The following is a 19,029-nucleotide window of genomic DNA, read 5'->3' on the forward strand; positions in this document are numbered from 1 at the left end:
TGCTTATATGTATTTTTAATTAAAAATACATCAATGAAAATTACCTGTTCATAATCACTTGAGAAGTCAAACTTCTTTTGCAGAAGTTTTCTTAAAACATCTGGAAAAAAAGCCACAAAACAATAGCAGGATTATTTTTTCAGTAAAAATATAAAACATATATTTAGAAATAAAGGGCTAAATATGCTCACAAATTATTGTATCTCTATATAGCATTCTTACAATGTTAATCTTATTTCTTAATGTAAGTAAATAATTGAATTGACAAGGTTCTAATCAAAAGCAAAGAATAGAGGGCAAATATTTTCTACTCTTTCGTCAGTGGCGGAATTAGAGGGTTGCCGTTTTTAGGAGTTTTCGTTTCTCACAACACACCTTTATACTTACCAGCAAACCACATGCACCTCATTAATAATCACTGCTAAAATGTTACACTGTAATGACTAATGCTTAATTATTTGGAACCACAAATGCAATTTATTCTTTCATAGGTCCACATTTACATAATATTTTACGAATGAAGGCAATCTTACAATTAACCTAATCCAAAAGTTCTTAACATGAGACATCCTTTCCTGCCCATCTCCCAGCAGTGAATGACAATCCTGAAATACTTTGAAAAATTGGGTTTTTCTGTGCATGTTTGCTTTGGTCATTTTTAAATACTCACATAGGTGAGGTGCCAAGCTTTATCTTGACCCACCAATCTGGGGATGATATGGCCCAAATGATGCCCCAACAGGGAGAGTGACATATAAAATCAGTGATGGGTGAGGCGGCCAACCTAAGGCCTGAGTCTGAGAATATATCCTGTATGCATCACTTCTAGAGTGTACTACTGGGGAAAATATCCCAGGTGAGTCCTTTTTTAAAGCAAAAAATTCGTATTTACATGCCAGAAAGCAAGGCAAGCCACTTTCCTGAAGGGCTTTCTGGAAAACAACATCCCACCCGCACAGAGCAGATTTTAAAGGGTATGCTGCAGGCAAAGGGATTTCCAATCTTGTAGGTACCCAGGGAACCCTAGTAGCTTCTCTGAGGCACCTGGGGTGACCCTAGGAGAGGAGGAGTGTGAGACTGCTCTGCCCCAAAGGTCTCCTCTGCCCTTGAACCAGTAGCTTTGCTTTGGTCTGCTACATAGATGAGGCTTTTGTTTAAGACTTCATCAGATGAAAGGGTCCACTGATGATTTTTTTAAAAAAAAGATTGAAATCATTCATTTATTAAAATAACATTCACTGACACAGGTGATGTTCATATGTTGCAATGTGGGATCTTGATCTGAAAGAGTTGGGTTGGAGGCCAAGCTCCATTCCTTCTGGAGTGAAAAATTAACTGCCACAAACATCATCTGCAAAATGGGATGATGGAGGGTCCCACCCTAAAAGGACTGCCTTGGATTAAGTGAGATAACATGTATGAAAAAAACCAGTACAGGGCCTGGCACCTAGCAGGAACCACTGTGTGCTATGATTACTACTCCATGAAGGCACATAGGAAATTAGGTTACCAAGCAATCTGCATGGGAAGTGTAGGATGAAAGCATTATTTAGGCCATGTGAGATTCATTCATTCACCTTTCTCGTCATTGCAAATTCAAACAAATAAACCCAAACAAAAACGTTGACTTTCTTTTAGGGAATGACCCTTCTTCCCTCTCAGGCCAATGGACCAGGTCTGCAATGAGCCGAGCCCCAGAAAGATGGATCCTTACTGGCCAAAGCCAGCAGTTCTCCAAGTGTGGTCTGTGAGCCTCTTGGAATCCCCAAGATATGCTCAGGATGTTCACACAGTTGAGATAAATGAAGTTATTTGCCTTTTGGCTATATTGAGACTTGCACTAAGGGTGCAAAAGCAATCGTGGAAAACACTGCAGGCCAGGAACATGAATTACAAAATGTTCAGTGTATTCTTCATTACTGTGAACTCATGGGAAACAAAAAGCCAGTGATATGTAATATTGTTGATGAAGTACTAAAAATCATTATTTTATTCAATCTCAATCTATGAGTAAACATCTTTCTTTTATTATGTGGAAGAGTGGTGCCTCTACTAGACACCCAGGCGTGGTGCCCGTTTCCAGAAAGAGAACTTGGGAAACTGTTTTGAGTCGTGTGCTAAACTAGCCACATTTTTTCATGGGACACCACTTTTACTTGAAAGAAAGACTGAGAGCCCAAACATGTATATTTAGATTTGAGTATCTAATAGACATTTTCTCTAAAGTCAAGGAAGTGGAGACTGCAAATTCAAGAAAGTGACTCATAGGATTTGTTGCCAGTGATAAAATTAGGATGCTTATGCAAAAATTAGATTTTGCAAAATTTGTATCCATGAGGTTGACAGATTTTATCTGTGGGATTTTATCACATTGTTCTCACTGCCCTTTAGTAGGGTTCTATCAGTAATACAGGTACCAGGTGTTTCTCTAGCAGAGCTGTGTGGAGGTCAGCAAATGCAAGAGATCATGCACTGATGGTAGCCTCAGTGAAACTGGCTTCCCTCCAATTTCAAACAGATGCTCTCATCATTTTGCTGGAGGACCCCTGGCTCTTCCCAAGTTACTCTGGGATCCTGCTGGTCCTGGATATCGTAGGAATGGATACATTAAATGACACCACTCACTGGCAGCTGACCTGTCTTTGGCTGTGTCCTGGCCCTGGCCCTCAGCCAAGACCAATTCTTGCTGTAATGACCAAAAACCCATCCAAGGATTTGGGGCAGAGATGTTCTCTCTCCCTGAGGTTTACAGCAGCACTGTCTAATAGAACTATATTGCAAGTTATTATGTAATTTTCAATTTCCTAGTAGCCACATTTAAAAAGTGAGAAGGAACAGGTGATGAATTTATTTTAAACTAATTTTAGTAATATGCTTTACTTACTCTAGATCTATGCAAAATATTATCATTTCAATATGTGATGATATAAAAACATGAATGAACTATTTTACAGTCTTACAGTCTTATTTCAAACTAAATGTTCTAGATCTGGTGTAGAGGCCCTTCGGTGCATCTCAGTTCAGACTAGCTACAATTCAAGGGCTCAGTGGCACATGTGGCTGGCGGCTTCTGTACTGGACAGCAAATGTTTAGAGGCACCCAAGGCGCCCAGGCCTGTATCTTCCTTACTCCCCTCTCCTCTTCGTGCACCTTGACACAGAACACAGTGAGCATCCTTCATGCTCAGAGCCACAGTACCCATTTTTCCTTTGGCTTCCCTGTGTATCTCTAATTAGGTAGCTCTTTATCAGGGTAAGAGAGCGTCAGAAATGCCTGTAGTGCACAGCAGAAGCATCTTTATTGTAAAGGCCCAGCATTAACTCTGTCGATCACACATCATTTGGGAACTCATGGGACACACACTAGGAAATAATAGACCCACCTTCGTTCTAATATGCACATTGCTGGTGAGAACTTTGAATCGATTATGGTTCATCTCAGAAAGCAAGTGGAAGACCAGGTCCCACTCTGCCCCCTTAGCCCTCCCACCCCGCTTGGGGGCTCCCAAGTGAGGCAGTGATCCTGCTGCCCTGCAATCCTTTGTATTTGTCCCTCCTGGCCAGCTCGTGAAAGGCTTGCAGTGGAAACTTTCTCAACCTCTGCTTTGCTTGCATCCCCAGCATGTTCCAGGGCTCCAGAATGTTTGTGGTGTTCCTGCTGCACAAACACATTACTCCACCAAAAATAAAAAATGTTGCTTCCCCTCCACAGAGAAGGTGGGACCCCTGAATTCTGTGACTGGTTCTTGTATTGCCTGGTGAGCAAGGTAGCCACGAGCATGCAGGTTACCATGGTCTTACCCTGCTCTCCATGAGACTTCAGCGTGGAGGAGAGTGGCCACCATGTCCTTCCTGGTCTGGGAGGCGGTCTGCTGAGACGGGGCCTAGGCAGCACGCAGCACCATGGCGGACAACTCCAAAGGCCAGTGAGTGCTCTCCACCCTGAACCCGGGGAGCTATCTGAGCACCTTTGTCATGTGGCGACTCATTTTCCACTAGACTAATTGCATGCTCTTTTCACAATGTAACAGTTGCCTCTTAAGATACAGCTGTAGTAGGGACATAGGTCAGTTGGTGGATGAGGAAGCTATTTTCACGGTGGAAAACTGTTTCTCAATGTGTGGTCTCATGGAGGGGCTGGGTGGGTCTTTGCAGAGTGGTGGTGACTGTCAGCCTCTCTTCATTCAGCTCCTAGACCACACAATGTCTTATTTGGGACTTACTTTAAATAGCATGTGACAAAGGAAATTAAGAAATGAGGCAGCAAGGCTAATTCGGACCTCTGGTGTTGTACCATCGAGTTAGCAAGGAGGTTGGTTTTGTTTGGTGTAAGTTTTTGCTCAGTGTGTGTATGTGTGCTTGATTTTTCTAAGAGTTTTTTGATGTCTGAGGCCTCAGAAGATAAAATAAAAGCGTCTTATGGGGGACCCATAGAGAACACATCCATCTTCCTTATCTTAGTCAAAACTCATCTTTGACTGAGACATTTCTGTTTCCTGACCGGCTTCTTTAATACATATGTACATTCCAGCCCAAGCTGGGCGAAATTAAATTCCACTCTTGGAATGTTCTCTTATAAAATGAATAGAGAACTTAAAAACTCTTGTTGTTGGCAGTTCATGTATGATTTCTGACAAACAAGTGTTCTTGAAAAGATTTTGCTGATATTATCTACTTGACAAGACTTAGTTTGGTCTCTAATTAAAAGATGTACCATCTACCATTTTCTGAAATGTGTTCCCATTCAGAGACAGAATCTTCCCAAAGTGCTAAACTATTTAAAAAGTTGTTTTAGTAAAGAGAGTCTTACATCTGATATAAATAAGCATTTGGTATGTTGCAAATCATTATAATAAATGTGAAACAATATTACTTGTAATGAAGTTAAGAATAAAATATTTTTATGCAATGTTAAATTTGTTCATGGCTGCTAATTCTTCTGCCAAAAGTATTCTAATTTCAAGCTGTTTTTTTTTACAGGCTTTAAAAAAAGTCTTTTAATAAAGTTTTATATTCAGGTCATTTGTATTAATCTCTTGCTTTTTTCTATCTGATTTTTCTAGTCTGTTTAACTACACATAGCAAAGAACTATTAAAATTAAACCTAAAATAAACTTTTATACTTAAAAGCATTATGGTGTTAAGTGTCCAAATGGAGATTAAAATGTACAGAACAGATTTTTTTCTTAGTGTGAATTATCTTTTAAATGTCAAATTTGGTATTTGTATTCAGAACTCTTATTAGTAAAATTTAAACACACACACACAAGCTCTCTCAGGCACTAACAGTGCTTACTTGGAAATGTGATTAACTGAGAGTATGAACAGTGTTAAATTTCCCTCTGGAGATGCCCACAGTGTCTCTCTTTGAACTTCAGTAGCACTGTCTTGAGCTCACAAGGTATGGGGCTCTCTGTACTAAGAATAACCAATTTGTTAGCTTGTACATTAAACCAACACTGATCAAAGTGAAAGACATTGTTCAGATTTTTACTAGAAGTATTAGTTTTCTAAGTAAAATAAAATGATATTCAAGTTCAAGTTGGAGACTTACAAACTCTAGGCTTGTAAATGTGTAACTTTAGTTAATTAAATATGAAAACACACCCCTAATTGCTTCTCTCCAGGCACAAAAGACTTCCTGCAGGCTCTTAAAAATAAATCTGACAACTTACCCCCATCTTGACCAAATTCCTGAAGGGACAAGAGTCAGTTAGGCACACTGAGTGGAATGCCTGATAAGTGCAGATAAAACACAAACTTAGTTCAAAATGCGTTAACTTATTGAATGTGCTGGCATTGCATAGGATGTGGAAGAGCAGGAGTATTTTGCCCTAAGGAAAATGTTCCATGTGGTGTTTGATATAAAACACAGGAAACGCTAGTGTCTTTCACCTCCACTCTGGTACTGCACGCCCTTCGGTGCTCTGACCTGTCCAGTCCTTCAGGTTGTGGCACAGAAGTGAGTGCTCCGCAGGACCTGTGGGTGACCTCATTTTCCTTGGCCCAGGGCTCGAATATACTCCCCAGCCCTGGGGCAGTTAGGTGAGACCATGTGACTAAGGTTCTGGCAGTCGCATGTGGCCAACGGGCATGCACTTCCCCTCCAGGCCTGGCCATAAAAGCCTCCCACAGACTCTTCATGTTCACCCTCTTTACGCATCTGCCAGCCAAATACAGACGATCCAGTGGAGAATTCTGAAGTGCACAGGGATGGCAGAACATAAGAGGCAGCCAGAGTCCCCAGACCTCTCTCCATGCCATCACCTACACTGGACTGAGCCATGACAGAATATGCAGTTTTTACTAAAATTCAGGTTTGTTTGTTACAGCAAATAGTATTGCTTTTCCTAACTAAAAAGGCGTTAGCCTACCTACCCACTTTTGACCAAACAAAGGTTAACTAATTGTTCTCAGGAGAGGGTACATAGCATAGCAGACTAAGACTTGGTGAAACCAATAGGTTGACACTAATAGAAACTAAGATTTTAGAAGACATCTTCATTAAAAGACTGAGGTTTCTATATTCATAAAAGAGAATGCATGAAAAGGCATTTGGACCCAGAAATATCACTATAAAAATTGCAGCACCAAACACTCTTGCCGCCTGCTTCTCATCTGTGTCTACGAGCTTTGGTCATTCACAGGCCTGTCTTAAGTGTCCACAAGCCTTTCAAAAACTTCACTACCAACTGAATTTTTCTAAGCTACAAAACACATGTTCACAACCAGTTTAAATCACTGATTCAAGCATGTTTCTACTGCCAAAATATTAAGGAAAATGCTCTCAGGTTACAGTGTTATTCTGGGTAAGTTGCATCAAAAAGGGGTTAAGACAAAATTGGCTTGAGATCTTGGTACCATTTACAAGCGTTACATGCACAGAATAGTTGTTAAGATGAGTTGGGAGCATCAGCTTCCAGGTCCAGGCTGCTGCTTCTGGAGAAGGATGCAGATTTAAATCAAGACGCAAAGCTAGTTGGTGAAAATATAAACGTTTATGTGGCTAGCATGCACCCCCAGCACTTTCTCCAGATCCCATGCAGAAGGGTATGAAATCACAGACAGAGTTCGCCTTCCCTCATTGGTCTGGCTTTGCTGGCTTTTGCTTTTATGCTTTAGACCTTCCTGATTCATATTTCTAAAATGAAAATTTGTTCCCTTTGACAGAAAAATATTCATTCAAACAAATTTGGAAGTTTCTGTTTATTTGGATAACTTGACTCAGTTTACCTTTTATCAAGAAAAGTGTTTAAGGTGTTAACACATTGCATGAAAAATATTTAAATCTACACTAAATCAGCACAGTAGATGTGGTCAGTTCTGACAGCTGATAGATTAGTTGAAAAATAAAAAGCAGGGAAATCACGCCTTAGATGCTTTATTTTATTTTAACTTAAGGTGTATAAACACGCATTTGTTTTCCCATCATTTGATGCGAAGCCAAGATCCATTTTTGAGTATCAGTCTTCTAACTAGAGTGGAAGTGAGTTAAGATTGCACATGGTAAAAGACAGCTCCTCCCTCACTTAAAGGAGGCCTGTGCCAATCACCCCATCTCCAAACCACATGCACAGAGTAGATGCAAATCACGTGACTGGCTCACACCATCTACACGTAGTGAGATGACTTCAGAGAAAGCACTCAGGGCTCATAAACTCTGCCACTAGCTATGGGGCTTATTTGATTTTTTCAGTGATTGGAATGGGGAGAGAGCTAAGCTTTTCACCAACTACACATTCCTCCCCCTGCTCACCCCCAAACGTTGGGAAAACTTCTGGTGAGTCAGGGTTCTCCAAAGAAACAGAACCAGTGAGAGGTGAAACATATAGAGACAGAGATGATTTTAAGGAATTGTCGGGACTAGCCAGAATGAAATCTTTTGGGCAGGCTGGAAACTCACACAGCAGTTGACGGTATAGTCTTGAAGCAAAATTTCTTCTTCCTGTAGAAAATCTCAGTTTTTGCTCTTAAGACCTTTCAACTGATAGGATGAGGCCCACTCACATTTTTGAGGGTTATCTCCTTCACTGCAAATCAGTTTATTGCCAATGTCAGCTACATCTATAAAATACTTTCACAGCAACACCTAGATTAGCATTTCATGAAATCACTGGGTACTGCAACCCAGACAAATGGACACAAAAAACTGATTACCCTGCCCAAGCCAGCTGGCCCCCACAGAATGGTTACACACCGTGGGTGTGCTGGAGCAGAGCCCTGCTGAGTGGCCTTGTCCCAGAGCAGGTAGACTCACCAAATGGAAAACCCCTGACAGACTGGGCCCCCAGAGAAGCAAAGGGCCTCCATCGGGTCCCAGTTAGAGCAAAGGCAGGGGACCACATATAGCCTCTGAGGACAACTGACCTTGAATGATGGCTCTTAACCACCCCAAAAATTGTCTTATATTTAGTGTGCACCGAGCTAAATTTAAGAAAAATAAATACCTTTTCACAAAGATGTCCAACAGAAATGCCAGAACTGAGTGAGTTTGTCACTTGCAAGTTTAAGTGCCACGTCCCTGAAGAATGTACTTGGCAAATCCATCTTCTAGCAGCTCTGCTTCGTTAAAATGTTTGCTGACTTTTGACATTGGAATGAACACCATCTGCCTGCTCTTTGGCTCACATTTTCCCATGGCTGGCTGGCATGAGGCTGAGCCCACTGAAGTGATTTTGGGGATCCAAACAATGCAACTGCCAAGGGTCCTGGAGTTCACCGAATTCCTTGAGTTAAGCGTGCTTGTGATGAGCCTGTCTGAATGTAGGAGTGGAGTGATATGCATTTTAATAACCACTTCCTGCAGCAGCCATCCTGTACTTCTGAGATTCACGGAGCACTTCATCACACTGTTCAAATCCTCCGTCAACATGACTAAAACTCTTTGGTTTGGCTTTTAATAAAGGGAATGATGCTTCAGACATTTCCAAGCCAAGCCAGGTTTATTAGAACGCAAGCTACTGTATTCCCACTGCCTCTAAGCATATAATCAAGTAGCCTGGAGGGCAGTCCCCTTTCCTTTATTTAAAATACAAGTCGAACAGCCTTGGTGTATTTTTTCCTTCATTACAGCTGTCAGCCTGTGGCTCTGTGCACTTCTCCCTTAGTTGACTGGAGCAGCTTTTCCCTGAAGGACTGACACACATTGGCTGGTACTAGAATTAATAATGGCACTAACTTATCTCAGAGAAAAGAGCTCAGGAAAAACGCTGCACAGGAAGCCAGTCTCGTGAAAACATCTGGAATCAGTCTGGCCCTTGCAGCTTTCTCCGGGCATGTGTTCACACAGATCTGTGTGTTGGGGTTTTTTTTTTTACTTTTATGCAACCTGCAGCCCAGCCTGTTACTGGGCAGGCTCGTCCTTAAATCATTTCAAATTCCTTTGGAGGCAGTAGGCCCTCAGGTTGCACAGGAAGGGAGGCTCCTGGGGTCTCCTGGAGCCCAGGGTCCTGGACAAAGCTGCACGTTGGATAAGGGCTCAGTCCTGAGGGGCCTCCCTAAAGATAAAGGGGACTGTGAAGGGGGCCTCTGGACTTGGGACAGGCCTGGAAGTTGTATGAGTCCCGGCGGGGTGGTGGTGGTGGTAAGGAGGAAACATGGCCAAAATAACTGTCTATTCCTCTGGCATTTGGTATGTTTCTTCTCCTAAGACATTCCTGGAAAACATAATGCCATTTACAGCCTTCATCTCTGCTGTTTGGTGCATGAATTTACCTTGAGGATCTTCGAAAGGCAGGCCATTGAAGTCACATGTTTTGGTCTGCCCCAAGGTAGATACCCCTGTGAGAATGTGAACCAACTAAACCCCATTTTGTTTCGCCATGTGGTGGAAGGCTCCTCCCCCAACCTGGGGCAGGCAGTGAGAACAGGAACTTGCTTTTCCTTTGCATTCTTGGAGCTCACTTGCATTTTTAAAAGAATACTGAAAATTTTTTAAACAAAGTACTTCTATTAATATTTTTCTACCCCTTTCCTCTCAAAAAATAACACAAGAAACATATAGTTTGTAACACAATCAAGTTAAAAATTTTAGTCCCCGTAAATGTAAGTCAGATTTCATGGCATCTTGTGTAGGATATGTGACCTGAGCCATTTTTATAGTATTCCTGCAAGTAGTATTTGTCATTTAAAAAACCTGAAAAGAAATGAGGTTGAAACTGCAAAAATGTATATGTTGCTTAATAAATAGTCATTGGAAAAGAAATAATTAAATATTCAAGATCTAGAGAAGCCACGTTTGGTCCCAACAAGTGCTTGGTGCAGGCAAAACATAACCTTCTAGTATTTTGTTTATAATGCACAGAACCAGCTTTCTTGTGGTTGTGTGTCCATCCCTTCTGCTGACAGCCAAGCTGTACATTATGTGAGACTTTCTCGTGTTTTCTTCAAACTGCTTCCTGCTAGTTGTACTTGTTGATGCAATGATATAATTTAATTAAAAATTATGTAAGCAGATAAAACATGATCACAAAAAGCAGATGTTGTTTATATAAATCCTAAGTTGGATGTTTTTAAAAATTCAGTAAAGAGTTGTTTTAAAAAGTAAAAAAGCTAGAAAAAACAAATGCTGGCAAGGATGAGGAAAAGAGGGAACCTTCCAATACTTTTTGTGGGAATGTAAAGTGGTTCAGCCACCATGGGAAGCAATATGGAGGTTCCTCAAAAAACTAAAAACAGAAATACCATTTGACCCAGTAAGTCCACTCATAGGAATTTACCCAAAGAAAACAAGATCCCTGATTTGAAAAGACAGATGCACCCCTATGTTTACTGTAGCACTTTTTACAATAGCCAAGATATGGAAGCAACCTAAATGTCCATCAATAGATGAATGGATAATGAAGATGTGGTACATATACACAATGGAATATTATTCAGCCATAAAAAGAAAAGAATCCTGCCATTTGCAACAACATGGATGGATCTAGAGGGTATTATGTTCGGTGAAATAAGTTAGGAGGAGAAAGACAAATACCAAATGATTTCACTCATTTGTGGAGTATAAAAACAAAGCGAAATAGAAGGAACAAAAAAAGCAGTAGATTCATAGACACTGAGAAGGGACTAGTGATTACCAAAGGGGAGGGGCCCGGGAGGGCGGAAGGGGAGGGAGAAGGGGATTAGGAGCACTATAAATCACAATCACAGCACAGGTAGATCACTGGGACAGTAGTACAGCATGGAGAATACAATTAATGACTCTATAACAACTTACTACATTGACAGAGACCATAATAGGGGTGGGGGGCGGAGGTCTTGATAATATGGGTGAATGCTGAGCCACTGTTCTGGATATGTGAACCATCATAAGATTATATATTAATGATACCTTAATAAAAAAAAGAGATCACTGTATACCTACCTCTGAGACTCACTGTAAGGTTGAAAAAAATACATCCAATAATATAGGAGGTGTTCAATAAATATTCATTGTTTTCTCATTAAAAAAAAATCAATTGAACACATCAGTTTCCTGGTTTCCATGCTGTAGTATGGAAATGACATCAATGGGAGATTTTGAGGGAAGCTGGGTAAAAGGTATAAATCTCTGTACTATTTTTTTGCAACTTCTTATGAGTCTTTAATATTTCAAAATACAGTATTTTAAAAATCAAAAAAAAAAAGAGCTGTGAATTCAATGCAGGGGAAGTGACCCTTAAAGTTTAAAGAGAAAACCAGTAAAAACCTAGAAAAAAATCAGCACTGAATTTATACCACAAATTCTCATTACTTGAATAAAACCTAAACTGAAAACGATAAAAGTAGTGTTGCTGGGGAAATTTCTATCAGGAGACACACACTCAACCACTCAACATTAAGATCGTTCAATGAGGGACTAAGGGGCGAGAATCTGCAAAACAATGTCCCTCCCATCAACAGGGGAACTAGCCAGATACTAGAGAACATCATTGCTTTTCTGGGGCCCAAGCAGAGAGCTGAGTCTGTGAAGCAATCAGTTCCAAAGAGCACCAAGTCCCTCTGCGGAGGGACAAGGGATACGCAAACTGGTTCCCCTTTGGTGGCCAGGTAAGAGAAATCACCAGAAATGTTCACAATCTCTTACAAGTCAGAGTGTGGGCTGGCACATCCGTGTGGAATACCTGGAAGGCCCAAAAATAATAGAGTTTGCATTTGCTTGCAAGCCTCCCTCCACTGGGTGCTCATGACAGACTGAGGCAGGGCGGGTGACTAGAGAAAGTCCTTTTGGGGGCATAAGTATGCAGGAGGTGGTGGGCTGCAGTGTGGGGCAGTCATGGAGCTCCATCTACTTCCCTAGTCTTTTTTTCTCCCACCAAGCAAATGCCTTAAAGCCACTGGGAGAGGCAGCCACATCCTTTCGACCCCATGGCCAAGGCAAAACTCCACTATTTCTAGGGTAGGCGTAAACGCAAAACCCATCCACCCATGGGGAAGAGATCAGAAACCCTCCCACCCGTAAAACACAGGTAAAAGTCCGTTGCTGCTGGGTCAGGCTGGGAGCAAAACCCCTCTGCTGTGGGGGAAGAAATCATTCTCAGGCATGCTACCACTGGAGTCAGGGCAGAAAATTCTCTCCTTCCAACGACCAACAGAGTCCAGGTAGGAGTTTGGCTGCCATGGGAGGCAGTACAAGGGCACTGAGAAAGCCCCACTCCTACTCGCCAGGCTCAGTGGCACAGGGCCTGCTGACGTCTGAGGCTGGACCAAGCTAACAGTGACCCCCTGTTTTCTACCGTGAGCCTGGCACCAAATGACAAGCACCTTCACTCAGAGGGAGGGAGGCAGAGCATGGCCCTGTGTGGCTCAGGTGAGTAGGCCCTGAGGGTGGAACGGGAACCTTGAATAGCCCCCCTGCATGCTGGGCCGCACCCTACCCATGAGGTAACTACTGCTGCCAGAGGAATTTAAAGCCTATGGTACATTGAAAGTGATGATAGCAATAAACTGACTCAGCCCAGCTCCACTCCCACCCAGGACTCACCTCCCACGTGAGCAGCTGACAGGAGAGAAGGCCTGTCCACACCCAGGTGTCAAGCCTGTTCACTCCCATCCTGTGGTTCTGTACATGGTGTCTAGCATGTGATAAAAAATTACAAGACACATAAAAAAAGAAAATTTAAAAAAATGACTCATTGTCAAGGGAGAATCATACCCAGAGATAATGCAGGTTTACAGACAGGAATTTCAAAAAATTTTTTAAAGATTGTTGAGGGTATTATATTTATATTTCAGGATAAAGTAAGATGCTTAAGAAAAGTATGTATAGTTTTTAGTATTCCCTGCATTTACCAACTGTAACCAACCACTACCAGTCATAATCATGTTGAGTAAGAGGGTTCTACTCTCCTTAAATAAATACTAATTGTTTTTATCGTACATCGGCCCAATGGGAATTCTCTATGAATTACAGTAACCTGCTCTGCTCCATCCAAGTCTCCAGCTTATGGATTTTATTCCCCTCCCCACACACCCTTTCTTGGAGGACTTTGGAGGAGAGGGTTGGGGAGGAGAAGAGAATGTTAACTGATTCACCCACTGAGCTAAGTGCTTTAGACAGTGCAGCAGAGAAGGGAGAGCGTGTGAGTTGGAATCACCCAGAACTGGCTTTGGGTTCTGCCTCCAGCACTCAGAAACTGTGTGCCTGGTTTGCATATGGGGAAAATGACATCAGTTTCTTCATCTATAAAATGGAGAGACAGCAATTGCTGTGAGCTTATCAGAAAGCTTATAAATGACCCAAGGCTGTCGTTTCACAGAATCCTTACAGCAATCCTCAAGGGAAAGCAGCATCATTCCCCTTCCAAATGAGGAGGCTGGGGCTCAGGCAGCTTGAATAAACTGCACAAGATCACCCAGTCAGTAAGTGGAGGGGCAGGAACTCAGACTCAGGATCATTGTAAATGCTAAAGCCCATGATTCTTCCACTATGCAAATGTGTGTGGACCTGATTCCAGGCCCAGCCTTGCTGCCTGCCTGTGGGCATGTAGAGTGACTGGGGCCATTGACCTGAATTCTCTATACTTCCATTTCTTCATCTATAAAATGGGGTAATAATACCTACCTTGAAAGATATATTCTAAGCAATGTAAATCATACATGCAAAGCATTTTAGACACAAAATAAATATCCCCAGATCACAGTGGCAGAGATTGTGGTAGCTATAGTGGTAGTTTATAAAAAGATAGATCTTTTTGATCCAAGATAAATTTGGCAAAACATCTATTAAGAGCATCTAAGGGGGTAAAACTGGGGGCCGAGAGACTTTGGCCTTGGTCTTGGCTATCCCTTTACTGGCTCCATTCTATTTAGCAAGTCCCTTATCCTCTCGGGAGCTAAATTTTCTCATATATATAATGGCATGGTGAGACTACACTCACAAAAATATTTATTGGGCAGGAATCTGTCCCAGACCCTGTACTGGGTGCTAAGGAGACGAAAGGATACAGTCCACACTGTTAATGGGCTCACAGTGTACTGGGAAGACAGGCAAGTAAATAAAATGAAGTCAGCAGGCTGTGTGGCAAGATGTGGTCATACAAGTCCAGCGCCAGCAGGGTAGGCTGGGGGAGCTCCAGGGAGTAAGGGAAGACGCAGCAGAGCAGGTAGTATGTGGGTATGTCTTTAAAAAGAAGTCGAAATGCATTAAGCAAAAAGAAAGAACTTCAGGGAAAGGGAACAAAGCTGGGACCCAGCTCAGTGACCTGCAGGTTTAGTGAGCCTGGCATTTCAAGAGCCTGTCAGCCATGTGGCGGGGATGAGAGCAGAGTCAGAAACTCAGAATGAGACTGGGAGTAGCAAGAGCTTGGTGGCCCCCAAAGACAGCTTCCCAAACCCCAGGACAAACAGGACATCTGCTGATTTGCTTTGAGTCTCTCCTACAGAGAGTTCCTAAGTGTCAGAAAACAAAACTCCAAATAAAGAGGAAGGGACTTAACTGACAAAGGCCATCTTCCTTCAGTTTAAACACAAAACCAACCAACTTCCGTTGGATCTACGGCTATGCTTGTTTCTTAACTACAGGAGCCTGCAGCCAGTACGCAGCTGAAGAGGCGGTGCTTTATGACAGCCAAGCCTGAGCACTCGTGGGGGCCCCACCGAGAATGCACTGGTAAAATAAAGCCTCCTCAGCTACTGCGGAAGCCCATGGCCTTCCCTCCCCTACCGACCTGCAACTGCACATGGAAACGTACATTCACTGCACTCCCACAGCACCCCAAGGCCAAGCGCTGTCCCTGCCACTCACAAGATCACCACCGAACCTTTGGGAAATACTACGCGGATTTCTCCATTCCTGTACCATGGAAGCAGAATGCTCCTGATACAGCAGCATGCCCACCAACAAGTGGAAAAGCAGTGACAGAATATCGCCACTTCACAACCTCCATAGTGATGATTTGTTAAGGCAAGAATAAGCTGTGACTGCTAAAAGCACTAGGCAAATGATTGTTGGGGAACAGAATTAGACATGGAAAAATATGGAAGGCACCACCGTAACTGGAGCATCAAACTTCTATCCTTCTAAGTGAAAGCCGACCTCCCTCATCACTAAATGCCTACAACTCATCACTCACGCGTGACATTCAAAGATCCAGCGGCTGATTGTTCCCTGGCCATTTGTTCTCCATAAATACACTTTGTCTTGTCAACTAGAGACTGTTCATTCCCAAAAGGAGGAAATGCTCTTGCTCCTCCATAAATCTTAGGATCCTTAATCCAGTGGCAAGTGGCAAGTGTTCAGTAAAACACTATAGATGTTTTGAGATCTAAGACATTAACATTCTTCTAGGAAAGATTATTTTCCATGAAAAGGAATCTAGAAATATACTCATGATATATTCTTAAGAAGTTTTGTTTTAAAAAGTTGCTACACGGCCTTCACTTCAGCTTCTTTTTTAAGCCCCAAAACAGATTTCTTTGAGAAATCAAAGATTTCCCACAAACTAAAACACAATTTAATTCTAATCACTGTTATAATTTAACTTTAAAACTTTACCTTTTCCAATGGTACCTTAAACATCAGACAAAATCTGTTTTCCTTACAGCTCTAAGTCCTTCATTCAATCTGCTTTTCAAACCTGCAACCTATTTTTAAAGTCTCATTTATCATATTAAAAAATGATTAAACCCACAAGCATAATCAGTTGCAGATTATCGGCATTACCCAGGAGACCAGTGGGTAAAAACCAGCCAACACCAGATGATCTAAATACCTGTTTTACTCCTAGATCATAACTTTATGCTTACATTCCATATGGGAATATAGTACGATTTTAACTATATAAAAACAATAACACCAAAATATCTTTGCCTATGAAAAAAAAGTCTGAAAACAACAGACCAAAACACAAACAGAGGCTATTTTTTGGTGGAGAATGGACACTTTTTAATGTCTGTTTCTGTGTATTTTGTGTGCCATATTCTACTTGTAAAATGGGAATAAAGAGAGGTATGTCTGTTGTGTTTGCAATAACGGCACTCATTAAATGAGTCAACAATTCGCTTAGTTAGTCAACAGAAGCACATTCATGCTGACAAGCTCCTTCTAGGCTCCAAGGACCAGGAATCCAATTTCAAACAACAGACGCCCCGGGAAACCTCCCAGGCGACAGCTCCCCTTATCCTCTCTCCTGCTTGCTTATCCGGCCGGCTCTCATTTGGCTGTTCGGTCTTAAACTAGGAAGCTTCCTCTCCCTGGGCCTTAGAGTTCGCAACTGTAAAACGGAAGCATGAAAATGGGTGATGATTTCTGACCAGATGATCTTCCCTAAATGACAAATTCTGTAAAACCAAATGGCTTAATGCCAATTCACAGTAAACATATTAGGGAAAGGGTTTCAGTACCAAGAGCTGCTGTCATAGAATCAAAAGACTGAGACTCTGCTACATAAACAGGCAAAAGGTATTTATTTCACAGACCAACTCCTCATGGGAAAATAATCAATGTCACAGTAATCAGAAATATAAATTAATGAGTTATTATGTCCTCTGTGATTAATTCAGTCTTAAAAATGCCCAACACATTACTGGTAGTAGCATAACCCATTACAGGACCTTCTGGCAAACTTAATTCCTTCATCAGCTTTGAAAATGATCATATCTTTTGACTGATAACTCTACTGGGGAAAAGAATTCGAAATGCCTGGATAATGCTAGTGAAACACTGAAATGAAAATAGGGAGGGGTAAGTTAGTTTCCATGTGATTCCACCCATTTTTCTCCATGAACAAGAGGTCACTGGCTAGTGAAGGAGGTTTCCAGGTAGAAACTGGTGAAGAGATGGAAAGTATGCAAGAGGGAAGTGAGAAAGCAAATTTATGGAGAAGCTTGTCAGCACTGTCTGGAGCGGAAGTGCCTTTGGAGACCCGTGGCTACATATTTTAAAGCAAGTCCAGTAGGCACAGCTGCCATTTTTTTCTATGAGCAATTAATTGCTCTGATATTGACATGAGAAATGGTGCAACCACACTGGGGATTTTGCCAAAGAACCAAGGTGGGAGAGGTGGGTGAGGGGGTGTTTATAACATAGGACTGTGGGTGCTCACAAAATGTAATAAAGTGTTCTGAGAGTGAAACTGGGGGACACAGAGTTGGAGAAGAATAATGAGAAGGTGGCTTGCTCTGCTCTGTCAGGGGAGCCACCATCTGAGGAGGAAACACAGGCTGAGGCTGGGAAGACACAAAGGAACCAGCCATGTGTGAAGAGGATGCAGAACATTCGGATGGAAGGCGCAGCGCAGCACGTGCAAAGTGCCAGTGGCTGGGAGGAGCTCCGAGAGTTCTTAGGAACTACAAGGCCAGTGTGACTGAAGCAGAGTGAGTGAGGGGACCAATACCCGTGTGTCCACTTCTGCACACAACGCACATTCACAGAGCACTGCTCCATGCCTGGCACTGCCCCAGACTCTAGAGGTACATGGATGAAGAGGTGAACAAAACAGAGTCCCATCCTTTAGGTTGAATAAGCAAGATAAACAAACATTTACTGTAATAACAAGATGTGCACCTCAAAGAAAAAGCAAGCAAGGTCAGACAGTGGGGAGAGGGGTGCTAAGGCCATCTCTCTGAGCAGATGGCAGTTCAGCAAAGATCCAAGTGACATAAGAACATGCCAGGCAGAAGGATGGTCCAAGCAAGGGGAACAATCAGATGCCGAGGTCTAAGGCAGGACACCATGGGCATGTTCCAGGAGAAGAAGGGAGGCCAGCTGGTGTAACTCTCAGGGTCTCCAGGAGGCTACTATGCATGCCCCTGCCCAGGTCTATGGGTCAGGAGGCTACTGCAATGTCCAGGTGATGGGCAGCCTCAGCTGTGGGGGGATAGTCCTGGCGGACAGAAGGGGACAGATTTTATACACATGCTCACAGCAGACCATCTGGATTTACCTGCAAGCAAATTGGTCTTGAGGGAGACGGCTCTACTCCCTGTTACTACTGCAATGCAATACGTGGGAAGCACTCATTTCTGAAGTCAGCTATTAACTTGAATTTCAGAGTAGGCATTCATTTCTACTCAGCTTTATTTCTAGTACACACGTTATATTTGGATGGGTCTTTAAGAAATGCAGTTCCTTGCAACACAGGTATCCAGGGTATTCAGGCAATTTTACACCACAGCAGACTTGGCTGCATTAAGCCTGGCGGGTGACAGTCTATCGCCCTCCTGGAGGCCTGCTGTCCAAATCTCATTAGGCTGAGTTTCTGGGTCAGCCAATCATCAAGAGGATATTTAAGCATATATGCACTCCTCTCCCCGGGACGCAGGCTATTTGCTTTCAATCAGGTTTGAAGAGAGCTTTCATGTCAATTAATTAACATGTCCTATTGAACTGATGGCACCATCAAATTAAAATATTTCAAAATTGTATTTCAGGAACATATAGATTCCTGCATGAGGTAATAAATGTTAAAGAAATACCAGTAAACAGTTACGTCACCACCTTTTGGCTCCCAGTGTTGCCTAAGAAACTTCTTCCCCACAGAACTACTAAACACAAGCCTTGTCTCTTCAGCTGCTTTCCGTGTAGTGATCACACCTCTCCTGGCAAGGCTA

At 42.4% G+C, this 19,029-nt stretch overlaps 1 protein-coding gene across 1 annotated transcript in view; it reads right to left on the reverse strand.

Moving 5' to 3' along the window:
- PROM1 (prominin 1) overlaps positions 1-19,029 on the reverse strand; it is a 114,448-nt gene that overhangs the window by 63,536 nt on the left and 31,883 nt on the right. The window contains exon 3 of the mRNA XM_036921074.2: positions 45-100. Within this exon, the coding sequence (XP_036776969.2) occupies positions 45-100 (56 nt within the window). The remainder of the gene's footprint in view (positions 1-44; positions 101-19,029) is intronic.

This window comes from Manis pentadactyla, chromosome 5, assembly GCF_030020395.1.
Source record: "Manis pentadactyla isolate mManPen7 chromosome 5, mManPen7.hap1, whole genome shotgun sequence".
NCBI classification, from domain to species: Eukaryota; Metazoa; Chordata; class Mammalia; order Pholidota; family Manidae; genus Manis; species Manis pentadactyla.